This window comes from Athene cunicularia (assembly GCF_003259725.1).
Source record: "Athene cunicularia isolate RWA chromosome 1 unlocalized genomic scaffold, athCun1 chr1_part2, whole genome shotgun sequence".
Lineage (NCBI taxonomy): Eukaryota > Metazoa > Chordata > Aves > Strigiformes > Strigidae > Athene > Athene cunicularia.
The window spans coordinates 60,963,168-60,990,558 of record NW_020799092.1 but is presented as its reverse complement, the minus strand read 5'-3'; the positions used below and the strand labels follow the sequence as shown (position 1 = coordinate 60,990,558).

The window sequence follows — 27,391 nt, the reverse complement described above, 5'->3', positions numbered from 1 at the left end:
TGCCATGGTTAGGAGTAACATGGGGAAGAAAAATCATCTCACAAACTGTTATTGTGCAGATTTAAAAAAATATACATGGGGAAAATAATGAGAACAGACACTTGAATGGCAACAGAAGACAAAGATTTATTTTTCACTGACTTTCAACTGGTGTTAAGATTGCTTGAGACATCCAGTAAATTTGTAAGACCACCACAGATCTGACTACATATGCATATTCTGTCTATCTCACTACCATACCCTCTCTTCATAAAGGCACTAACTATAAATAATATGAAAATGGACAGATAAAATGCCAGAAAAAAAATAATTGATTGCTTGTATGGACTTCTATGTTTAAGTTTGTATACATTCATGCTTTAAATGTACAATTTTAAAATTAATTTTAAAAGTCACCTTTATTTTGGCAATACAACTGATAAAATGAAACATGCAGAACACACAGCTTGACAGAACTCAGTGCATAATTTTCTCAGAATGAAGCAGTTCTTTATCACCCTTTGTGAGTTGGGAATACATTCATATCACAAGGCAAAAAAAACCCCACCCAAAACAGATATCTGGCTTCTGTATTCTGCTTTTCCACATCTTCTCCAACATCTTTGGACAGTAAAATCTACGTCTGACCACAGGTTAAATTGCATGGTTATATTTTAACAGTCTTCATAGTGCAGCAAGGCAAGACAGAGCTGCCTGTATTCACTGTTCTATCTCCAGGCTATCCATTTTTAAGTCAGGGGGTTTAAAGCTAATCACTTCTTCATAGGTAAGTTCTGTAGAGAGGTGTAAGGGAGAGAGAAGAATTAGGTGATATTCTCTGCAAAAGAGAACTATGCCAGACAAAACAGTTCTATGGATGCATGTGAGTTGTAGTTTGCATTTCTGGCCTTTTTAGAGTCCAGATCCCAAACCAGATTGAATTCACGAGGAATCCTTCTGTTAACCTCAGATTAGATTCACAAATACAGTTATTGTACAACATGTCTGTCCCCTTCAGCTAATTACTAAAACACACAGGCCCTGAAATGGAAACATCAATTATGCTGTCAGATGACCTGCTAAAATGATGTAATAAAAGACAAAATGTAACGGAAAATGGAATCTTTAAAAGCGCCCAAGCAGGTTTTAAAATACACCTTTTAACTGGGGAGAATGTTCTTTATCATCGCTCAGTCAATTTCCTTCAACATACATCACTCGCAATTATGTGATAGTGCCTTGGGATCTAGGTTTTGGGTTGGTTTTTTTCATGTTTTATTGCAAATAACAATTTTAAGGTCCTCTGGAAAAAAACATCTTTTGTCTTAGAAGCATGTAACAGTTTTATTTTCATTAAGAAGGGCTTAGCTAGAAACATGGATTCCCTGCTATTTTACCCTGCTTTAGGAATAGCCCTCTATCTTTTCATGATGATAGTCATGTCCTGTTTTGTGCTTTGCATAGTAATGAAATATGTTGACAGCAGCTACCTTCTATGTATTTTCTGAAGCAAGATATTGTATTTTAAGGACCAGATCCTCTTCACACATAAATATATGCCTAACAATGCAGTACTTCAGGTTCTGTTCCCAAACAGTGATGTTTAAATCACATCAAACTCATGCCTATTAGCTTGCTTATTAAACAGATCTGTCTGAGACAGCTGCTATTACACCTGCAAGTAGACCTAGCACTCCTCTAAAAAGTGTGTGAAAATCTCTGGGATGAATCTTGCTTAACCCTCTGGTTGTGCTATGCTGTAGCATGGTGAACAGTGACTAGCATGACAGATTTGGTGAAGGATTTCGCTGAAAGAAATTCTGGGTGCAGAACCCCTGAGGAGGAAGGATTAGTTAGGTGACGCTTTCAGTGACTGACTTGCAGCTATTAAGTAGCATCTGGTCACAGGCAGCCAGGTAGGAGCTAGAGTGGTCTTGACTGAACTAGGAGGAAGCCAGTGTCCTCACAAATTGCACATCTGGAACTCTATTAGAAATTATTCCTGTTGGCTGTGCATGGTACGTTTATGAAGCTCCTTTACCTGGTTCTTATGACACCTACTCAGTAGAGAGTACTGAAGTTATGCTGAGGTACGTGCAAGTGGAGCAACAGCTAAGGAGAGACAGTGCATATCATTCAACTCTGAATAGCATACTCTCGGCCTCCAAAATTTTGAAATACTTTCTGACTCATTAAACATGTCAGAAAAAAAGTCTCTGAGCTTGGGCTGCAAGCCTCGGCAGTGTGCAGTGGAGGCCAAGGAAACTCTTAAGTGCATAACATGTAAGACAAACTGTCTGAAATCTCTTTACTTTGGTGCTCAGTCCCTCTTGAGATTAAGTGCCACTAATTTTTAATTTGAACAGAAAAAGAGCAAAATATGCCATTGACATCTTGAGAAACTGTGTCAGTATTTCTTCAACAATAGAAATGTTTTATGCAAACAGTCATCTTCATGTCTCTTACTTAAATGTGGTGCACACTGTACTTGAAAATAAAGTTTATTTCCTGAGATAAAAGTATGGCCAGGAGGAAGATCTGCATGTCCTGTGCCAGTTTTGAGATTTTTGACTCAGGCCTTTTTTTTCCTTCTGTATAAAGAAGGAATTTGACCTATTGTTCCAGCAAGGTCAGTGATGAAGAAAAATATGATACTGTTTTTTCCTAGAGAATTCACCTCCACATCCTCATTTCAGTTCAGAAAGTGTTAAGCTAAGATTGTTCCTGAAATAATTTCAATTGAGTTTCATCACAAACAGAAATGAGCTTCATGACTCAGAAGTTGTTAAACTTTCCTGTTAGAGACTCAGTCAACTGAAAAAGTAGCAGAAAACAAATCTTCCACTCGTAAGTACAGCAGCAAATTGAACATGCCTCTCAGTAAACAAGACGTATGGGTGGTGCCGTATGCTGCCAGGTTTTGCAGAGGACAGCATGTGTAAGGAGTAATTGATACCAGTCAATCCGCCTTGTTTGTACAGACACAGTAGGTCTCTAGAAAACCCTTTTCGGGGCTCTGGGAGGTTCTTTCATTATAGAGATCCCCATGACCCCTCCCTTATCTATATTTCAGATGTATTTGCTGCTTGTCTCCCCTGCAATGCCCCCGATAAAACATGGCACGAGTGGAAGGGCATGAGTAAGACATGGGAGGTCAGTATTTTTCATCATAAACCTACCCACTATGTCATTACATTTTGATCAGATCTTTCTGGAGTAAAAGTTATAGAATATACAAATAGAAACAGAAGAACATTTATTTTATAGAATACCTATTTCATCTTAAGCCAAGGAAAGGACTTTATTGATAAACAGGAACAATTAGTTTTCTAGAACGTTACTTTCAATTTAAAATGTCTAGTAAGGAATTTTTAGCATAATATGTCCTCATTAGACAATGATGAAATGAGACTGTACTTTTCAGCGTACTTGCAAACTTAGCCACCTTACTTCCGTGATACTGTAGTGCAATATGATCATGATGCAAGCATGGAATTAACCAATAAAAAAGGTTGTTGCAGTATTTCTCAAGGATGGGTTTTGTGGTGTCATTCCTAAGTAAAATCATCAACTCTCATCTCAAACAGGATCAATAGCGTAGTTTATCTATTAATCCTAATTATTTAGCAATCTAAAGAAGGATTAACAAAATACACGTCTATGTGGAAAATACTCATTTCTGGTTCTGAACAAAGCTAGACCAGAATCCCAAATAGTGTCACCTGCCTTTGGACAGTTACTTCAGCTGAGGATCTGACCTAGAAAACTAAAAGCAACACAGAATATGTGGTTACCTGGTAACCATCATCAGCTTTTAGTTAAGATTAAACTTGCTACAGGGAACCTAGTGAGGAGATGATAGAACGGGGTAGGGGAGCAAAATCCAGAGAGGAAACACAACCCTTTCCATCTCTCCACTCCCACAAGCACACACATGGACTTATCTTGTTTCCCAGACGCTTACAAGTTCAAACGCTCTGGTTAAAAACAGAGGAAAAATTACTTAAGTAACGTTCTGTTTTGCTGCATGTGTTAACTACTGTGTGCAATTCTGTTACCTTTCCATTCATCTATGGTTCGCTCCTTATTCTCTATTGACTCATCATACAGCTCAGCCTCAGGTTCATCATCTGGATCGTGATACTGTACAAAGTATGGATGTGCAAGTGCTTCTGAGGCAGTAATTCTTTTATCGCTGTCTAATATAAGCATCTTCTCAAGAAGATCTACAGCTAAGGGAAAAAGAGAAACGTGGTTCAAAGCCAGAAGAGACCATTTATAAATAAAAGAGAAGACAAATGTTTATACACAATCTATTCTCACTCACCTGAAACATAGTTAACATCATTGGCAAACCCACAAAATTTAGGCAGTATAACAAATAACTTGTGAAGATTTTATTGTGAGTACAATTTTCAGAGCTGAAAGAAGCTTCTGGTTTGCATGTGCTATGCACAAAGGTTCATTATAGTCTATTTGAGATCTGATTCACCTCTTCAGACACCCAAGGCCTTCATTCTGGAAAGATTTCTGTGTGCTTAAATATTAAATATCCTGGGTTGTGCATCATGTGCTTAACTTGGTCCCAACCAGTGCAAACTTAGGTAACTTAAAATTGTGAATGTGAGATTACACTTTTAATTACATGCACCAATGAAATCATCAGATGAAAACCACAAAGCAACTTTACAGGACTCAGCATAAAGAAAGTATGTTTGAAGTTGACAGTTGTAGAATATTAGAGAGAGATCTCCAAGGTTGAAACTGTTTTTCTATGGAAAGTTTATCATAACTATTTAAAATACTATATAAAAAAGATTTTTAGTGCTTTCATAAGCAGCAGCATTAATTGGCTTTTATGATATTAATGTAGCATGCTCTTATGTACCTCATGAAAATAAATCCCATTTTTTATAAGAAAGTGTTCACAGCTACTGGTATTTGTAAAAATAAAATTGTGTTTTAATACACAGAACAAATTCAGACTATTTTAACTCATAATACTTCCCTGTATGAAATGTTATAATGTGCACTCAACGGAACTGACCAGGCACTGTTGCAAGATGAATCCAATGACTCAAATGTCTCCTTTGCCATGTCACAAGAAATGGTTCACAGAAACATCTCTTTTGCACAGGCAGAACCAATTGGTTAGACATAAAAACAACTGTGCAGGATCAGACCAAAGGTCTGTCTAGCCCAGTATCCTGTGTCAAACAATGGTGCATGTATTCCTAGAAAATAATACTCAAAAGGGTCATTCAAACAGCTACACTTCCTGGTATATTCTTCTTCTTGCCAGCAATTTACAGCTCATGGCCTTCTGAGCCAGAAGTGATGTCTCTCGTCTAGACCCCATGACATTTTTATTTATTTCTGCTATATATAGCCAGCTTTTGCTTTTCATCCACAGACCGTTTTCCTTTCGGAGGTTCCCGTAATCTCCATCAGAAACAAAGGACACATGCTTCGTGAAGGAAGCTGTCTCAAGTTGAAAGGTTAAGCAATGCTCTTCTCACTGGTCTAATCATTATTATGTGAGATCATATAGCAAAGGAAGGTGTGAGTTCCTATTTTAGTGAAAGATTTAATCTATATCAGTCTGACTTTCTTACCTAATGGATTGGCACCACGAAATACTGCTTTCAAATCCTGTTGAGGCATATGTGGAAGAGATTCAATGTATTTTCTTGCCTAGGAATAAATCAATATACAACCCACATGCACAGAGGTTAAATTTTGCCCAACAGTAACCATATCAACTCTAAAAAAACAGATGTAATATTTTTAATGTTTCTTCTACATAGGAAACCTTCTTCACATAAAACTATAATGCATTACTGTGTTTTGAGCAGTCGCTCCTGTATATTGCACAATAAGTAGGAGAGTTTTAAACAGGTGTATTTTCCTTAAAGAGTTACATGTTAGCACTTACGTTTTCACCTATGCTTACTGGTTCACTGCAGTATATCCCCAGGGAACACATGCATGTGACATTCAACCAGAAATTGCAACCTAAATCATCTTTCAGTTACCCTCAGCAAAGTGGTATAATCCAATCTGCATCCTTCCCTTCTCTGTCAAACAGTAGCTTCACTAACTGAAGAACGAATTCTGATACTCTTAGGACTCAGATCTTCAGATGTTTAACAGAATTTATATCTTGCCTTGTCATCCAAACTCAGCTAGGAAAAGCCTACCCACGTGTTGGACCCACAAATGTCAGTATGGATCCTGACATTACGTGAGCTACAAATTTCTGGGCTGAGGTAGATAGGTCAGCAAGAGAAGAGGTTGAATGCTGATCCTAAGGGATGGGATCAGAAAAAACAGGGAAATCTGAAATGGATCAGTTAAAGAGGCAGCAAATGGCTGTCCCCAAATCTGTAAAAACCCCAGATGGTCTTTGAAAAAACCTTAATCCTTTTAAAACATATTTATGTTACAGGGACATCTCCCTGCACACTTAAAAAGGAGACTATCTGCAGGAGGCTAACTAAGCATCCTTGGCCTACTGAAGACAGAAAAGGAAATAAAGTTGTTCATACCAAGCAGCTCCATGGCTTCAAGTGAAATATCAGATTGAAAATTATGGAACTATCTTCTGGACTATCATGAAGTGACTATAAAATACTTTGAAATATCATCTGTGCAATCCTACAACCACACTTGGGAAACAGATCCTGTTCCCTACACTGTCCTCTCTGCTATCATCTTAATTTCTGCAGCTACGATGAAGTGATACAAAGATATTTTAAATCATTACGTAGCACAATTTATTTTCAAACTGTGTTTTAATTTAACGAGGCAGATCTATTTATTTTTTCCGCTTCTTGTAAGATGTAAGCATACTCTATAGAAACTCTAGACTACCATTAGTGACGCATTTCAGAGTCTTACTAAAATGAGCAAGCTTTCATGCATTATGTCCCCAGCCTGTTAAAAGTATATTAGCATTTTGCCTTTTTATTATGGGGATTGACAGCAAGGATTTCTAAAAGGATGATTTCTTCTTAGCAGTTGTAGCCAGTCATGTAGAAAGACTGGTCAAACACCAGCTTCACTCCATCTATTTTATGCCCCTAAAGTTCATAAAGGCAGCAAACACCTGCTAGAAGGTGAATGTGTGCAGCTATCAGGAGTCAAGTCTTCCAGGGCATTAGTTTATACATATGTATGAACAGCAGAGCAGAGAGAGCTGTCACGTTCTGCATGGAAGCTGCAGACTAGAGTAGGAACAAAATTATCTTCACAAACATCTGTGGATTGGTGGATTATGTGTTTCTGCACGGACACTAATTAACATCACTAATCCAAACACAACTGAACAAGACACGGGTAAAATTATCTCCAACCTTGCCCAGAAATCCTTTGAAAACAACACAGACCTATCAAAGTATATTTCCCAACCTGTCCCCTCTGCTTATATATTCACCACAGGAACCCAACCAATAGAATCCAGACATTGAAATTATTCTGAAAGTAATGAAATTTAAACCCATATTAACATGAAAGACTGACAGAACAGCTCAGTAACTTGTGCTGAAACATCCCATGAGATTGATGTTTTAGTTTCCAGTTCTTTAATCCTCTACTTATAACAGAAAACAGTCTTGGTGTTTCAGAAAATACCTGACCTTGCTGTTAGAAGAATGGAAAAAAATTGTCTGGGACAGCAAGCTGCATTAAGAGATATCTAAACAGTAAGGCCAAACTACAGGTAAAGAAGAACTAGAATGAAGGAACAGAATAGGCACTCCCTTGCAGAGACATGTACCTCCAAGCAAGGTTATGTATCTCCTTTGATATTGCTCCTCTAACCAGCTAGCAGCAGCCCAGAGGTGACCTAGCAGCACTCCCACTCATTAACTTGTTTTTTGTGTTCTCCCTGTGCTCTAAAGGTATAATTAGCCTCAGTAGAAGTTTCTGGGTTCCTGTAGCTCGCTGAGGTATGCTCTGAAACACAAGAAATTAAAGACAAAAGCAGATACTATCTCCAGTAAATATTTAAGGTGTTTAATCTCATAAGTTTACAAACTGACTAGTTGTGGGTAAACCACACATTTGTATATGCTATGAATGTGTTACTGCAAAAACTGTAGGATCTTAATAACACGTACAGGCTATACCTATGCTTAAAACAGTACATTCTGAGATCTGCTGGTTGATGCAATCTCTGGCACAAGGACAGATCCTCCCCCTGCCCCAGCCATTCCCAGGTGCTGGGTACCCACAAACTCTGGGGCTGTGCCTTGGCCTGCCCTGAGGAGGTTTTGTTATGCTTGGACCTTCCAGAAATACAGTGTTGCTCTGGCTCTACTACTACTCCTGCTTGCTTAACCCACTAGTGTATTTGTTAAGTTCAAAGAAAACCCATCAGTATCCACACAATCTGAAAAACAGCCATTAGTATTAATCTGAGGTGTATATAGAAAAGACAGAAAAGGTTTAAGAAAACAGCTTCAGCTCAGGAGGTATCTGTGTGCTGTTGTTTATCTGAATGTTTACACTGTGCCTATCACCTGCCTCGATCAATCAATACCACATCTCATTCCTCAGCTGGATATCCACAGTTACTGCTTAAAGTGAATCCTTTAAGTGTAGCTTTAGCAGAGAAACGAAGTGGAAATTGTTAATTAACTAGATTATCATTTTAAATAAGTCATATGGAGAGTTAAAAATCACACTGTTAACTACAGATACTATCTTGAAAGTGGACCTGAGGCAAGCATTCAGAGAGAGGAATAAATACAAATTTCAAATTAGGGATCCAAATAAGAGGACTCATGCAAATAACACACATTATTTGATTCTGGTATCTCTGTTTAGATCCCTTATAACAATGGAAAGCATAAAAAATACAGAGACATCAGATTTAATAACAACAGTATAATGCTCTGAACTGAGCATCAGTTTGAATTTTTCTAAGTACAGCAGCAAAATAAAAGGTCATCAGGATCAGTTGCAAAACTCTTTTCAAAAACAGGGTACATGAAGACAAGTATCCAAATTAATCTAGCTGACAGTCAAGAAATTTGGATACCTCTAAACAGATTATTTTTTGAATGGTGTCATTCTAGCAGCAAAAAATTGAGATAATTTAAAAAGTGTTTAGTCATTTCCAAATCAGAGTATCTGTGTAACACAACCAGTGACATACAATACCAATTAGAGAAAAGAATGACAGAAAGTCAGTTAACTGAATGAAGCTCGGAACTCACATGTTCTGATGAGATCTTCTTCAGAAGTTCAGAACTGGGTGTGCCCACAACTTCCATTATTCTTTTTAGTTGATCAATATCTGCATTATTTCAGGGAAATAAGAGCACATGGTCCTTCTGGGTTTAAACAATTAATGAGCTTTCATGTAGATAGTTAAGATGTTTAAAACTATTCAGCAAGATAATTCCACTGTAGTGCATGGAAGGGTACCAACTGAAACCTGCTTAAGCCTAGTCCTGGAGTATCAAATTCTCTGTTGTACTATAGGAATCTGTCAGGTGTGCCTGTACATGGGAAAGATGCATGCATAATATTCCTTTCCTGTTCTAGTTCCCAATTTAACATATTTTTAAACTTAATTTATGTTTTAGTTATCTGAGGGATTTCTGAAGAACTGTCTAATACGATAGAGCACATAAAGCTAGATTACTAATCTGAGGGCTGGTAAGTGGAAAGTTCTCATTTGGTAGCTTTAAGAATCTGTTTTGTATTAGTTTCAAGATTAAAAACCTTGAAAATGTTCATTTTTCATTGTCATATATGATCTGTAAAGCATATTACATTTTCCCTAGAGATTCAAGGTTATTTTACAGTTTTATTTAAATTGCTAATCACATAACTGTAGACAATATTTTATAACAGCTAAAGAAATCTTATCTCTTGAAAACTAGATGTATTGATTCTTCCAAATACCACATATCATGTAATTACAGTCTGAAGGACAGTCATCATCCAGTTGATGAACATTTGGACAATGCCTATGATTACAATAGAGCCTAGTGATGCTGACCACAATAGAAAGGTCAGCAGGGAGACTTAGTCTCTCATCTCTCTTAACAGTTTTTCAGGCAATTCCAAAGTCGTGTTGTTTTGCACCTGGCAACAGCTTAGTTTTAGCAGAAGCGTTTGCTTTTTGAGGGGTTTCAGGGTAGTGGGAATGTCAATATTCGGTACAGGAGAAGGTGCCTTTGTTCCTCATAATAAAAGCTTTCCTCCTCTGATGCAGTTGTTTCCTCATTCCTCATGTGTTTTTCTGCAGTCGTCTTTTATTATTTTACCACTCTCCTCAGCAATGGCTCTTTTTTTCCTCCTGTCAGCACAGAAAATGCCAATGCAAATCCCTGACGCTCCAGCAGGGACCACAGCACAGCGCTGAAGAGAAGAGGGGGTTTTGTTGGTCCTGTGGCATTTCTGGAACTGCTGGCTTTTTTAGAAACAGGACACAATATGCCTATTAATTCACTTATTACTTAGAAGTTAATTTGTTTTCATTTTAGGAACTTCCAGCCTAAAAGCAGTTTTGTGTTTTAAAATTATATTAGCCAATCAAAAAATACTGCCTTCAGCTTCAGTTTTAACATATGTTATTTCAGTAAGATACACACATGGAAGAAAACTGCTCTGTTGTAACTAGGTTATTGTTTACATACAGATACACATCAAAGAATAAATGTAACTTTTTGTTGTTTAGGAACATCTGTTACTGTTTTTTTTCCTAGCAGTGGTCTCATATTCATATGTCATATTCAGCTGTCATATACACTAAACTGAAACATAACCAAAATGGTTTACTATTTTAGAAGTTTGTTACCTCAAAAATATTTTCATGGAAACACTCAAGTCATTAGAAAAAAAGGAAGAATTAGAGAGTATCTTTATAGCTGCATTTTATGTTTTATGTTAAGGATACAATCGTTTCCAGGAAACAGGGCCTTCCCTTTCAATAGCTCTGCCATGATGCATCCAACTGACCAGATGTCAACTGTCAAAAAATGGAGAGAGAAATGCATATGATGAATCAAAGAGATCCTTAAACAGAGTTGCCCCTTGTTTTAAAGCTATCACTATATCCAGCTGTAGTAAGTCTTCACAATTTACCAGTTTGATTGTAGTGCATCCAGTTTAACATAATTTCTGGAGCTCTGTACCATCTTGTTGCAACATATCCGGTCATTTCATCATCAGTTTGTCGAGCCAAACCGAAGTCTAAAATCTACAGAATAAAAATAAAATAAAATAAAAATAATTTAAAAAAATCCCTTCTCACTTTTGTTATAGGTACTGATTTTCCCCATTACACATTTCTGTTTATCCATAGTCCCACACTATCGGTGAAGTGAAATAGCAACACTCTGCAGACGAGCTCATCTGCTCTCCCTGCTGTACCCCTTCAGCCTACATGTTTGCATGAAGATGCTTCCACTGCAATAAGCCTGGCCCTTTGTTCTCTAAGGCAAACTTTACATTTTGTCTCAAGTTCAATTTTCCCCTGACATTCATCTGCTAAAAATAAGCACTGTTGCAATAAAAATGAGACACTATCAACTGGGAATGCTCCTGTAAAATACCAATGGCAAGTGCCACTTGGCCATTTAGACATTTAAAGACCACACAAGCTCATCACAAATCTGCAGAATTTCTGTTGCTTCCCTCTCACATCTATCTAAGCATTTATCCAAATCATGCATCATTCTGATGCCACTAAGAGAGAAACATATATCCTCCATAACAAGGTAGATTTAAATCACACACCATCTGTTTTCAGTAGAACTCCCCCACCCAAAACAACAAAGGAGCTCTGTTTAGGTACACGTATTACTCATAGGCTTGATAGCAAAATGTTCCCCTCCATATGCTCTCCCTTGTTAAGTTTATATTGACGGGAAGTTATTTCAATTAAATTTTTCCTGCTCATTTCTTTGCTTTCTGTTTTTTGATTAGTCTGTGTCCCACTAATTACGGAGCTAGAAGGCATGCTTAACTCTTAAGAAAGACTTTTGTGAAAGGGTACTACTATCTGAGCCTTAGTGCTGTTTGTTAAGTCACTAGTTAGTGAGCTAGTTAGCATCTCTTCAGAAAAGTGAATTGAGATCAGTGGCAACCTCCCATGGTGAGATCCAGGATTATTTATTAAACTGATGGCTAATCCTTTTCATTGGGAGTAAGAAAATTTTAAGAGTATCATTCAAAACTCCTCAGTTATAATTCAATTTAAAGATATAAAAAGCCTACAGGAAAATATTGATATAAATAACACAGTAACATAATTTAAAAGCATTATTTATTTCTTAAGCAAAAATAAAAGCATGAGAAAAACAAGGCATGAATAATGGTGTGAAAAATAATGCCCTTATTTTTAGAAGGATTTTGGCAGTATTTTTAATACCTGATCCCTTCTATCAAATATGTACACACAGGTTTTTCTTTTTTTTTTTTTTTTCCTTCCATTTCCTTTTTTGTTTGTATCAGGAAATATCCACTAGTTTGTTCTACTAGAAAATAATTTGATATTGGAGGAAGTAAAACTATAAATTTAAACAAAGCAAAGAGCAGCATAACAAATGCTAGGAACAGAGGTGCACAGATACCATAATAGAGAAAAAGATTAAAAGTTTCTTTTACTTACCATACAAAAAACGCAGCACACATTTTAGAGTGCATGATCAGACCCAGATGACCCATAAAATTTCACAGATGCTGAACATACATGCATGAAGACATTAAAAGGATAATCATGAAACTTGCTGAGGATCTGCAAGTGTCACTGAACCAAACAGGAACTACAGTTTCTCACCACAGATCCAGATTAGCGTGAGAACCTAACTATACTGCTCTTATTCACTATTGTGACTTTTTGCTGATTTTGTAGTATTTGGAATATTTTGTTAAATCCCTTGCAGCTGGAATAAAGGGATTACATCAGTCTCAGTCACAGAGAGAAAGATATCTCTGGCTGTCATGGAGAAATGCTAAATTTCTCATTCTTAGGCTTAAAGGCTTAGAAAGCTAGAAGATATATTTTCCTTCTCTAGAATCCCATGCTTTTTATGCAATACTGTATCACACAGATACACAAATATATGTATTTATATAGAGGTGTACATTAAAATAGCACTTGAGAAGTGTGGATTACTGGGTTCTTTGTGGTGGGGTGGTTGTTTCTTGTGTGTTTTGTTTGTTTGTTTGTTTGTTTGTTTGTTTTTCCTGCCTGTAACTGGCAACATAACTGGTAACACTGGTATCTTTTTTCATAACAAAGGTTGTTACAAGGCTTCATCTAAACATGGCAGATGCAGATACATATCACAGGTCAAACTTTTAAGAAATACTCACTTAAGTACTCACTCATGGGCCAAATTATTAGCCTATGTACTGTCTGTGAGGAACTAGGGATGAATATTTTGCAAAGATACTTGTGTTCATACTAAATTAATATTTGGGAGAAAACACATGTTCATGGAAATGGGTTTTCTATGCCAGGGGAGGAACAGCAGCAGACAGTAGAAATTAATAGAATCAGAAATAAAAACAGTAGCTAATGTTTTCTCAGAAAACTGTCATCTTGAGATGTTTTACAACATTCTTCATTACAACAGCATGATACCTACCCGCAATTCACAGTCTTCATTTACGGCTAGGTTACTGGGCTTCAGATCCTGTAGCAGAACAGAGAGAGTTAGTCAAGTACAATTTTAACCTTTTAAAATATAACTATGTCTTAGTAACACATTTAACGTACGGAGGGATACACTCCATTTTTGTTACCACAATGAGTGAACTCACCCGGTGGATGATTCCAGCTGAGTGAATATACTGTGAAACAAGAAGGAACAAAAAAATATAAGATTTGAAGTTAGAGGTGAAGGAAGGTAAGTCACTTGTCTTATCTTTTCAATTCTGAGACTGATTGTTTTACATACAGAAAAGAAGTCACACTACATTTTCATATCAAACAGAGGTATGACAAACTTCAAAGCCTCCTTGTTTTGTTTTATCCACAGCTAGATATTTCAAGAAACGGAACCATGAAGACTAGATTCTAACATAAAAGACAGCACTTGCAGTGATTCTTCTGTTGAAAGTTTCTTAACAATTTGGAATTTGTTCCAGTCTTATCTGGATGTCTGTGTTGATCAGCTAGTGGCTCAGTGAAGTTAGTGGCCTAGGGAGCAGTATGGTTGACTCAGAGATGATGTGTCACCTTCCCATACCAAGAACACTGAATGTGGGTGAGAGATACTCATGCCGTGGGACAGCTTAGTGACAAAAATACCCACCTAAGCCACAGCATTACTTCAGGCCCACTTTCAAAGCAGGGACCCAAAGCAGTATTTCAAGTGGCTATTTAGTGTCTCTGCTATTTTTAATAAAACATTAAAACTCAAAGATTGAAAAAAACTCACTCTGTAATTGCCTATCATTCACTTATTAGGATTGACAGCCAGTCTATCTATGACCTTACTGACCAGGATCAGCAAGACCTTGAAAACCTTCTCTTTATTCTCTAGAGGTGAATTCACCTTCTTTTTTAGGAGCAGAGATTACATGCAAAACCTGTGTATCAACAGGGAATACCCACAGAAAACACAAGGGCATTACTCTTCTTCCAGACCTACACATGGTTTATCAGAAGGGCATGGCCACCCCTGAGCACTCCTTACAACACCTGTGAGCAGCTGAACGAAGAGTAAACCCAACCACCACTGGCGACAGAAGGTGCTGTGTCCCTGCTCTGCTGAGAATTGACAACAGCTCCTCTCCTCTTGGTGCCACCAAGCAGTCCTCTACCAGCCAGCTCAGGAGCCTGCAAAACTATGCAGCTCCATGTTAACGCTTTGTCCGCCTGGACAGCTTCTGCAGGGCATGAAGCCTGTGCTCCATACTGCTGAACACACCTACCAGTGAGCCCAAAGCTTACTCAGGTATGCAAATACATGTTGTAATGACTCCAGCATAGATGTAAGCGAGGAATTATATACGATCAAATGTTCTTTGACTAATGAGATGTGAGAATTTCAATTCCAGAAGAGATGAGCCACCATCAACCCCTCCCATTTGAAATAGAGCCAGAAATGCACCTGAGTGCATTTCTGAAATTAATATTCACTCCAGAGCACAACTCTTACTATTATTTAGCTCTGACACAACATAGCCTTATATTCAAAACTCCAAGCTGGATAATTAACTCTGGAATCCATCTTTCTAATTAAGCTATTAACTTAAGTAAATGAGACAAAGCAATTAAGGACTCAGTTCTGCAATTTTTAGTCACTAAAATCTGCACTTAAATTGACAGAACCTGCATGTATGAATAAGAATTACTGTCTCAGGCACAAGGTGACTTGCTGAAAATCATGTAATATTTCAGAGCCAGTATTTATCATAGCTTGCTTTCAAATATACAGTTATTTTGCATGTCTAAAATATCAATTACTGTTAAGTTAGCTACTAAAGCAGCTGACCCATCTCTTTTGTTTTTGCTTATGCCTTGGAAAAACAACACTGGTCCGAGAAAATGCTTATCACCTAGTAATGAGAAGCATTTTCTACATCTCCTGCTATAGACACTTATATGTTTAATGTCAGCAAAATGATACATATTTTAATTCTTTCAGAATAAAATTTTGTTAGTTTCATTGCCAATCACCCATGTTGTCTAATTGTATAAATTTTCACTGACATGATTGAAGGAAACAATGACTTTACAGGCAGAGTAAATCCTAGGTGATCATGTGCAACATCATACATTGCTAGGATAAACTTCTACTTCCAGAAATTTCCCAAAGAACCCAACTAAGTTGGTTATCTCTTCACATGTGACACTTCAAAAATCAGGGCTGTAGTTCTTCAAACTACGTCTTTCAAAGCACAAATGTGAGTTACTTGCCATATCATTCTTTATCAATTTCACATTCTTCAGGAAGTTTTTTCACTACCTTCTCATGACAGGTGAAGTGTCTAAAACACACACTGTGCTACAGAACATGTTCGCTTCAGACACTATATAGCAAGTGATTCTTCTTCAGTAATAACTTAGACACTGATTTAAAGTTAATGTTCAAGGGGAGTATTCAGATGTATTGTGCATGTAAACACTGTCAGGCTTGGGGTTTTATTTCTGGTTAGAAAAATGATCTGATAATTTCTGAAATGTTTGCTGCTATCTGCACACTCTTAAGACATACTGTCACTGCAATGAACTAGCTGTTAACTACATTGCTGACTAAAACTCCTACATTCAGCCAGTACCTTAAGACCTCGAAGTAACTGATAGATGAGAAACTGTATATGGTCATCCGTTAACTTCTGGCACTTCACAATGTTATTCAGGTCAGCACCCATTAAATTTGTCACAAGATACCTGTGAAAATAGAACAGAGAAAAAACCTCAAAGAAACACTCCTCATTTAAGAATGGCAAATGTAAATCCTTCTAAAAGCAGCACATCTAAAGAGTAACTACACACTCCCATGTTCTACTAACACACAGTTTATGCCCTTGAAATCAGATAGGAACTTTAATAATGGAATACAGCTATGAGATTTAATATAATGAAGAAGAAAAATCCTTCCAGTACATTGAAAGCTTTTATCTCCGTTTTCCCCACGACACACTACAGTAGTTCAGTGAGGGGAGAACACATCATATTTTGAGATGAATAGGAAGCCTCACCCAACATCAAAGTGGAAGCCTGAGGCACCAAAACTAGCACCTGCAAGGCCCCAGAGTATTTGATGATGGAGATTAACACTGGATTGGTTGAAATAAGAGTGTTTTGCTTAACTTCCCTCCCTGCCCCTACTGGAAGTTTTATTTTTTAACAAATTTCACAGAAACATCAATTCTTTTCCAAAACCAGTGCTGGGACAGAAGTCTACATCAATCATACCCAGTTCTCATTTGTGTAATTTTGCCCCAGAATCAAAGTGGTTTGGACACTAATTTCCATGGAGTCAAAAATATATTAATTACTATTTCTTCTGCTAAATTGTTTACTTAAGTGCTTATACACGATGTAAACCAAGATGAACTCAGCATAAATCATATGAGTAACACCAAAATACACCTAGTCCTAGGTTAGACAGAAATCTAGCCTAAATTCACCTTGTTTCAGTGAACCCACACTGTCCTGTATTCCTGAACTACCCCGTCTAGCTATGAAAAAATAATCTACAGCTAACACATAATTGAACTGAAAAAGTTTGAAGTTTACTGGCATTTATGCAGCATCAAGCCATTTACCATATACCTATAGCCTTATTAATTAACATACAACAAAGCACAAAAATGACGCCCATCCTCCTGCCTTCTCTTTCATGGAAAAGCTGCAAAAAGCTTTACTGGTGTTTTTCACAAAGCTAACTGTGGCTGCAATCTATTAGAAAAGTACATGCTTCCTTTTTAAAACCAGAGTGGCACTTACTTAGTAACTAGTCAAAATGATTTAAAAATTTTACTTACACTTCATTAAAATTTTCTATTGATGTTGCAGGTGTAAAAACATCTAGCAATCCTATAACCTGAAAAATGAGGGAATTGACATTTTATTTTTAGAAATCTGTAAAGCAACACATAACTACTATTGGCAGTGCTTAGCATTTTGGGGATGAAACTTACAAAAACATGACATATAGTCATCCTGAAAACTTAAATAAGTGGCAGAGTAGGTGGTCTATACAGGTATAGCCTCAGCTATCCCCATGATCAACAGAAAATGATATTAATTACAAAAAAGTACTTACAACAAGACTTGAAATAACCAGAAATAAAGGCAGAAAAGTAATATCATATTACAGAAAAGCTGACACACAGCTTATACACTTGTTATACGTAAGATTATACAATTTTATGGGTTATCTTGTTCTGTTGTTATTTAATTTTTTCAGCATTTTTTCTTCAGGATACTTTTCAATCCTCTATATTTTATTCAGGCTTCAGTTCATCAAGTTATTTGTAAGTAGGTGGATACTCCCACTGAAATCATAAGTTTAAAATACTGCTCAGTGATTTGGGATCTGAAGTTCTATTACCTTTCATCTAGATATTACACTGATGTTAATTTCAATGAGAGTATCTGCCCTTAACTTCTCAACAGAATGCAAATTCAGAAAAAGCAGGTTTGAGGTTCTCATTTTCCCTGGACTGATGTTTCAAGAGTTTCCAACAGTAGCGAGCAGAACACTCTCATTACTTTAGTTAGAGTAGGATCACTTGTTTTGGATATCAGTATCTGCATCTTCAAGATAAAATTAGATCATTTTTCAATAAAAAGGCAGACTTTTACTGAAAGTCTCTATAAAGTCCGGTGACTTCACTACATGTAAGATGGCTAGGTCCAGTTACCTTGGGCAGCCAGAGAGTTGTATATACTTTTTTGAAAAAGATTGTACCTAACTGAAATTAAGCCTATATTCCAAACTTCTGTCATAAAAATCCAAAGGGAAAGAACTCACTCTCCACTTACGTTCTCGTGCTTCATGTGCTTAAGCAACCGAAGCTCTCGGTAGGTCCTCCTCGCATGAATAAGTGATTGAAAAGGTCTTGAAAGCTTTTTTACTGCCACCTTCTGTCTTGTTTTGGTATCATACGCTGAACTAGAAAAAAAAAAAAGTCCACATTGATGGCATGTTCTACTTCAAAGTTCTCACGTAGTTCACTGAAGAAACCTGTACCCTCCTGGGGTCTCTTACTCCCTCCTTTGCCCTCTTCCACCTTCTACTCAGGGACTACAACCGGGGGAGCTAGTTCAGCAGTAACTGATTATTCAAAGACAGTTCCCTTGTTTTCCATCTAGCAAATTACTAACTCTTACGATAATGTTCAGGACTCGTCCCCAGGTAACCCTTATCCATATGGCAGGAAAAGTAACCAGAGAATTAGCTCCATGAGTGCATCCCCAGCCTCCAGCTCCAAGGCAAGGCTCACTCTGGGTCTTGCTGAACAAAGTGGAGTCTTTACTAATTAGAGGAACACTGACATTGTGCCTAGCAATATTAATTACCTATGTGGCCATTAGCTTGCTAGATGATAATGCCACAAAACTGGTATCAAACCAGGATTTTGACATAGCCAAAGCCATACTATTTCCTTGGAAATTCTGGTAACAAGTGAACACGGGGTACACTGCAGACCACGGATACTGCTGACACACAGCATGTGCTTAACTTCATACAGATGGAGATGCCCCACAGAAGAGGACACTAAATACACGTCACCATTTGCACAAAAGGGAGACTCACTGTTTTCTGTGCATCAGAAAGTCATGACAAGATAACAAACAACAAATAAATGTTGCCTGTTATGCAGCACAGGAATAAAAATGATCCCCGTATCACAGAATCATCTAGGTTGGAAAAGACCTTGAAGATCATCCAGTCCAACCATTAACCTAACACTGACAGTTCCCAGCTACACCAGATCCCTCAGCACTATGTCAACCCAACTCTTAAACACCTCCAGGGATGGGGACTCCACCACTGCCCTGAGCAGCCCATTTCAACACCTAACAACCCGCTCTGTAAAGAAATGCTTCCTGACATCTAGTCTAAACCTTCCCTGGCCCAGCTTGAGGCCATTCCCTCTTGTCCTATCACTTATTGGTTAAAGAGACTCATCCCCAGCTCTCTGCACCCTCCTTTCAGGTAGCTGTAGAGGGCGATGAGGTCTCCCCTCAGCCTCCTCTTCTCCAGACTAAACACCCCCAGTTCCCTCAGCCGCTCCCCGTACGACCTGTGCTCCAGACCCTGCACCAGCTCCGTTGCCCTTCTCTGGACACGCTCGAGTCATTCAATGTCCTTTTTGTAGTGAGGGGCCCAAAACTGAACACAGGAATCGAGGGGCGGCCTCACCAGTGCCGAGTCCAGGGGTCAGATCCCTTCCCTGTCCCTGCTGGCCACGCTATTGCTGACACAAGCCAGGATGCCATTGGCCTTCTTGGCCACCTGGGCACACTGCTGGCTCCTCTTCAGCCGACTGTCAATCACACCCCCAGGTCCCTCTCTGACTGGCAGCTCTCCAGCCACTCCTCCCCAAGCCTGTAGCGCTGCTGGGGGTTGTTGTGGCCCAAGGGCAGCCCCCGGCATTTGGCCTTATGGAAACTCCCCCAGTTGGGCTCAGCCCATGGCTCCAGCCTGTCCAGGTCTCTCTGCAGAGCCTCCCTACCCTCGAGCAGATCAACACTCCCACCCAACTGGGTGTCAGCTCCAAACTGACTGAGAGTGCACTCGATCCCCTCGTCTAGATCATCAATAAAGATGTTAAACAGGAGTGGCTCCAAAACCGAGCCCTGGGGGACACCACTCGTGACTGGCCTCCAACTGGATTTAACTCCGTTCACCACAACTCTTTGGGCCCGGCCATCCAGAGAGTTTTTTACCCAGCAAAGCGTGTGCCCATCCAAGCTGCAAGCAGTCAGTTTTGCCAGAAGAAAGGTGTCAAAGGCCTTACTAAAGTCAAGGTAAACAACATCCACAGCCTTTCTCTCACCCAATAAGCAGATCGCCCTGTCGTAGAAAGAGAACAAGTTTGTCAGGCAGGACCTGCCTTTCATAAACCCATGCTGACTGGGCCTGACCCCCTGATTGTCCATTATATGAATTTTAATGGCACTTGAGATGACCTGTTCCATGACCTTCCCTGGCACCGAGGATAGACTGACAGGTCTATAGTTTCCTACATCATCCTTCCTGCCTCTCTTGTAGACAGGTGTCACATTTTCCACCCTCCAGTCCAATGGGACCTCCCCAGTCACCCATGACTTCAGGTAAATCATAAACAGTGGCTTGGTGAGCACATCTGCCAACTCTTTCAGCAACCTTGGGTGTAACCCATCTGGTCCCACAGACTTGTGTGCATCCAAGTGGTGTAGCAGGTCTCTGACCACCTCCTCTTCAACTGTGCTGACCTCATTCTGCTTCCCCTCCCCATCTCCCAGCTCATGAGGCTGGGTGTCCAGGGAACAGACAGTTCCACTGCTAAAGACTGAGGCGAAGTAGGCGTTGAGCACCTCAGGCTTTTCCTTATACTTAGTTACCATGTTTCCCTCTGCATCCAGTAAAGGAGGGAGATTTTCCCTAATCCTCCTTTTGCTGTTAACAAATTTATAGAAACATTTTTTTGTTTTGGTTCTCCTAATGTTCTCCCTGCGTAACTTCACTACATCTTTATAGTCTCCATGAGAGACCTGGCCCTTCTTCCAAAGGCAATAGATTCTCCTTTTGTTCTTGAGATCCAGCCAAAGGTTCCTGTTTAGCCAGGCCAGTCTCCTTCCCTGCCTGCTTGTTTTCCGGCGCATGGGAACAGCCTGCTCCTCTGCCTTTAAGACTTCGCTCTTGAAGCATGTCCAGCCTTCCTGGGCTCCCATATCCTTCAGGGCAGCCTCCCAAGGGATTTTGTTAATCAGTCTTTTGAACAGGTCAAAGTTAGCCCTCCAGAAGTCTAAGGTGGCAGTTTTACTAACTCCTCTCTTTGTTTCTCTAAGGATCAAAAATTTGATCATCTCATGATCACTGCACCCTAGACGGTCTCCAACCTTTACTTCCCCCAAAGCTCTTCCCTGTTCACAAGCAGCAGGTCCAGGAGGCACCTTCCCTGGTTGGCTCACTCACCAGCTGTGTGAGAAAGTTATCCTCCACACATTCCAGGAACCTCCTGGATTGTTCCCTGTCTGCTGTATTTTGGTCCCAGCAGATATCTGGGAGGTTAAAGTCCCCCCCAAGAACAATGGCAAGGGACCATGAGATTTCTCCCAACTGTTTATAGAAAGCCTCATCCACCTCACTGCTTTCGTTGGGTGGTCTATAGCAGATTCCCACAGCAAGATCTGATTTATTGGCCCTTAACTTAATCCAAACACTCTCAGCCCTGTTATCACTATACTTGATTTCTGAGCTGTCATAGCATTCTCTTACACACAGGGCCACTCCACCACCTCTCCTTCCCTGTCTATCCCTCCTAAAGAGCTTGTAGCCATCGATTGTGGCACTCCAGTCATGTGAGGCATCCCACCACATTTCTGTTATAGCTACTATGTCATAGTTCTCGTGTTGCCTCAAGCTCCCCCTGTTTGTTGCTCACACTGCCTGCATTGGTATAGATGCACTTGAGATGAGCGAGTGGATCCAACACCTTTCTGTGAGTGTGGGCCCCATTCCCTACCAGACCCTTCTCAGGTGCTTCCATGGTTCCTAAACATCTTTCTCTTCTCTCAAATGAAGTGGCAGAGCCCTCACCAGTCCACCATCCTTCAAGCTTTGGCATGCTTCCCTTGAGCTTATTCCTAACAGGCCCAGTTATCTCCCCATCCCCCCTCATATCTAGTTTAAAGCCCTGTCAATAAGCCTTGTTAACTCCTGCCCCAGAATCCTTTTCCCCCTCTGGAAGAGCTGCATCCCACCTGTCTCATTTGCTACCAGCAGACCAGGTGTCTTATAAACCTCGCCATGGTCAAAGAACCCAAAATTTCAATGGTGGCAGCAGTCTCTGAGCCACGTGTTAATCAGATGTGTTTTCCACCCTCTATCAGTGGTTTTCCCTTCCACTTGAGGGATTGATGAAAACACAACCTGATCTCCTGAGCTTTTAATTAGCCACCCCAGTGCCTTGAAGTCCTTTTGGAGTGACTTCAGACTTCTCTCATCGTTACCTGCCTGGATAACCAATAACAGGTAGTAATCAGAGGGCTGCACCAGAGCAGTGACCTTCCTTTTAATATCTCTGACCCGAGCCCTAGGGAGGCAGCAGACCTCTCTGTGGTATGGGTCCGGTCAACACATGGGCCCCTCTGCATCCCTCAGAACAGAGTCACCCACTACAATTACCCTCCTTCTTACTTGAAGAAGTCACAAGTCTATGTATTACTTCATGACATTACACAGTACAGTTATAAAAAGATTCAGTTTGCTATCTTCTCTTATGAAGAAAAGAGTATTTTCTTTAAATTGTTACTCTTATCCACTCAGTTAAAATTGTGTTCAACCAAAATACCTTGAAATTCCCTGTTTAAAGTGTGGATAACACTATCTATGCTCGCTAGAGAGCATTAGCAAGCCAAGAACCTTCACACACATCCTACAGTGCTTTTTCAGAGTTACAAACACGAAAATTAGATAACATGAAAAATGCACGGAGTAGGATGACAACAATCAATGGTCACATGAAATGCTATTAGCTCCTTATGAACAGTGTTTTAAACAGTCCTGCAAACTGTAGTAGCAGATACCTGCCAGTGACAAAAAACATTGATCGTGCCTGGAGTAGCTCCCAAACTAATACACCAAGACTATAATCAGCTCCAAGTAGGTGGAATCCTACACATTCGGTGCTCTTCTATAGTTATGAAGAGCCAAGTGAAGAGCAAAGCCTCTTTATCTGCAGACAGCTGGAGGACAAGTTATGTTCCTAATGAGAAGCAACAAAGGATACAAGCAACAAATGGGCAGGAAGACCAGAGTGGCAGCCAAAAGGTGATCGTGATCCTCTTATCCTAGAATTCACCCAACCTCTGCAAAGGCCAATGCAGGGCACACATCCAGCAACATTTTTATTTGACAAAATTAGAGAAAGAGTAAGTATATTTAATCAAACAATTCCTTACATGCACCACAGAAGGAGCAAGTCACTCATGAGATACATGAAATAGATAAGCAGATTACTTAGCTAGTTTCTTGCAAGCACCACAGAAGTAGATCTTCAGGAAAGTTTTAAAGGTGTACAGGGTTGTGGCTTTGCTGAGTACCTCAGGAAGGGCATTCCCCAAGAGAAGAAAGCAAGCACAGGAAGACGACGACTGGTCTCACTCTGAGGAGTGGGTGGAAGGGATATGAGAGAGATACTTGTTTTGACAGGAGGGTAGGGACACAGTTATTCAGCATATGGGGACACTGTTGCTCAAATACGTGGAGCAACTCAATGAATGAACAGTGTGAGAAGAACTGACAATAGAAATATCTTAAATTTCACATGACTGACGACAGAAACAACATGAAGGTTACCCAAGTGAATTTGAAGAAATAAAAAGGAAGCCAATGATTAGCTGTTAATGTAATGAAGATCAGATATATTTGCTCTATGTGTAATCCTGGCCAATGAAGCCACTGGACAACACCACCAAGTCTCACAAACACATACTTTCTCTATCCTTTCCAACTTTTTTCCAGTGGAAAAGTAAATGTTTGTCCAGATAAATAAATAACATTGCTCCAAACAGGAGTCTGTGCTTAACAGCTCGTCTCTTCTGGTAATGCACAAGCCTTCCCACTCATCTGTACTGGTCTGTGAAATACTGTGTACATTACACAAGGCTAGGAGGAATTAGGTTTTAAATCCCATTATCGTGATAAACATCCCTCTCCTCCCAATTCTAAGTTCAAATCTGGGTTTCAGTGGTTTAAAACCCACTGATCTTTAAGACAGATTGCTTTTTACCCTCCATATGCGTCAAGGCTGCAAAGCTTTCAGATAGTACAAAGCCCTTTTTTTTGGCTTCAGTAATTCTTATGAGAGCAGATTTTTAGACCCAGGATGGAAACATGTAAGGAGAAAAAAATAAATTAAAAAAAAAAGAGAAGACAAACGGCCACTTGAGTCCTGGGACCTCCAATGAGAAATCATGAATTGAAGCTGCACAGGCCATGGACTGACTTTATTTAAATGAGCTCCTCCGCAGTCAAGAAACTATACCAAATGATAATCAGAGCTAATAACTTCAGTCTCTTTCCTTGCCTGGTTTACCATCATAATTCAAGTTATTAACAGTGAAGCATTCCAAAATATAATTTCACATTGTTTGATCTCTCAGGTTTGTCAGATTCAAGGGTGACTTGCATCTGTGATCTCTGCTACTGCCCCTGTAATCACATTTTGCAAGCAGCAGGCCACTGCCTGCATTCCTCCCCTGTACACTTACGCTTCTTAATTTAGACTCTGTCTCCCCCTCTTGCTATTATATCATCATAACTGCAATCTGGGTTGTCCCCTGAATTGTCCCGAGTAAACTGTTAGGTGGCAGGATAAACTGCTTCCCTTTCTGCATGATTTCTGCAAGAATGTTCAGCTTTCAGATTAGTCCCTGGATAGGACATCTCTGGTCCCAGTCACAGCAACAATATGGACCTACCTGTGCTTGACACCTGCAAACCCTTCCTTGGGGGCCTGTAACCAGCCTGACTAAAATGATTCAAAGCAGCTTCTTAAAAAACAAACAAACAAACAAACAAACAACCCATGCTCTTAACTAGTTTAACAGGGGGAGAAAAAGGTTAGAGGCCCTCACCTTCCCTTACCCTGCATGACACCCAACTTGCACCTTCCCCACCTCCACATCAACTGGAGAGGGCTTCTCTGCCAGTCTCTTGGTGTTTGCATTGCCTCACAAACAGCTGCTGGCAACTTACAGCACCTTCTTTTGCAGGGTTATTCTCCACAGGCTTCATCTTGGCCAGCCACTTGCATTTAATACCTGGTCTATACTCACACCTGGAAAAAAAAAATCATCCTTCCAGTGTTCAGCTACTGTTTCCTGAGTTTCTTTGAAACTACTTATTCCAAGTTGTTTTACCTCTGATTACAAGTTACCTCAAGTAGCTGGACAGAATAGTACCATGGAGATAAACTTTGATGCTTGCAAAGGGGTATCATCTCCCACCTCCATTCTTTACTGTTAGCATTTCATTTGTTGTAGGCAGTGAAAATAAGTGGCATTTTAAGTGCATATTGTCAGTGAGTACTTCTGACATCATCATTAAGCAGTATGCTCACATGCCTCAGTAGAATATGGGAATGCTACTTTAGACAGACTTTCATAATTTAAAATTAACACAGTTACTACTATTTTCTTCATTTACAAGAAACAACTTTGTAACAATCTTAGTAATAGCTTTTTCAGATATAATCATTCCTGACCCAGAACCCTTCCCAGTTATGAAACATTTTTTTCTGTCTGTCCTTTCCAAGATCAAGGATAAAAAGCCATCATTCTGCTTATAGCGATGGCATAATTTTCACACAGAGACTTTGCTTTGTGTAATTTTCAATCATCGCTTAAATTAGGCCTACCTTTTCAGTGTTGCCAACTCCTATATTTAATAATCCTATTGAAGTTCCACTAGATGAAATATGAATCTCTATTTATATGCACATTTGCCCAGTTCTTAAGTTTCAGAGAAAAGTTTGAACATTGGAAGCTAATGCAGTCCAAAAACTCATGAGGCAGAAAGCACGGGATTTTAACAGCTTCATGCTAATTTCATGATTTTTGATGGGGCATGGATTTTTAGTAGCTGATATTTATACATACAGTCATTTCCCTAGTATCCACAGACAGTTTATCCCCTGTGGTTGCAGAGCAGTAATACTGGACAGACAGGCCATTCACGTGTGCAGCCTGCTCAGACCCTTCAGGGTTTGGGGGATTAGGAGCACACAATTCAGTTATGGCTATTTAGCCTTTAGGATCAAATTTGCTTCTGTAGCTGGAGCACCACTTGTAGGAGCCCAGTCTAACAAATCACGCATGGAGCCAATTCATATCCTATTTAGGAAACTCTAGTTTCCAATGTAGGAAGAACTCTTCCTGGGATCAATTGGACTACAACCAGTCCCTGAATTTCCTAATGCTTTGAGCTCAGAGACGGCTTCTTAGCTGGGCACATTAATATCCACAATGCCTGAAAAAGGTTCAGCTTCAATGCAGCGTTCAGTCTAGTGAGTTCTCTACATTTGTGGAGCCAGCGTAGGTCTAGCTTGTGCAGAAAGAAGGCATGACCCAAGCTGGTTGTATGTGGTGCCAGTCCTTGTGTCTGCAGCAAAGTCCCCATTTGCTGTAGGTTACCCATATCTGCCAGTATTCCATCCCCATCACCCAGAGAACCATGAGGTTTTGGTTGTCGACAAAGCATGATTTTATGCTTCTGGAAGCCTTACACATGTACACATAATGAGGTATACTTATTCTAAGTGACTTATTTGGGGTTAAGTGCAAAAAAATACAGAGAAGACTAACTTTTCCAATTTATTTTATATAATTCAATGTCCCAGCTTGCAAGGCTGTTACCCCTACATCATCGGAACTTTGACAACTGGTTGGACACACTATACCAGACTCAGAGAGAATGCTGTACACAAGCAGAACCTTAAATTTGCTCCATGTAACGATGACACTGGGTCTGGGTTTTCCCCATGTTGTTATAGGCTTCTATTTTTATTTCTTTCATTGCAGCACAAATTTCTTGCCTTCGCTGGGTCACATTCCTCCAGAGCAGTGAAGACTCCCCATTACATGTAAGTGTTAAGAGAAAAAACAAATTAAAAATGCAATTCATGCTCAAAATACAGATTTACATGAACAGAACTTTACTGATTTTGGCAAGAAAGGTGGTAACATTCAGAAAACAAAATGGAAAGTATACAAAAT

The 27,391-nt window shown here is 39.5% G+C and overlaps 1 protein-coding gene across 1 annotated transcript; it reads right to left on the bottom strand.

Moving 5' to 3' along the window:
• Positions 1-106: 106 nt before the first annotated feature.
• MAPK11 (mitogen-activated protein kinase 11) lies at positions 107-25,114 on the bottom strand. Its single transcript, XM_026868086.1, has 12 exons — positions 25,097-25,114; positions 18,446-18,575; positions 17,443-17,501; positions 16,231-16,342; positions 13,765-13,794; positions 13,590-13,637; positions 11,080-11,194; positions 10,892-10,963; positions 9,201-9,280; positions 5,595-5,673; positions 4,038-4,211; positions 107-773 (listed from the first exon to the last, which is right to left on the bottom strand). Exons 2-12 carry the CDS (start codon positions 18,458-18,460, stop codon positions 700-702), a joined length of 858 nt encoding a protein of 285 aa, XP_026723887.1. The 5' UTR covers positions 18,461-18,575; positions 25,097-25,114; the 3' UTR covers positions 107-699.
• Positions 25,115-27,391: the final 2,277 nt, after the last annotated feature.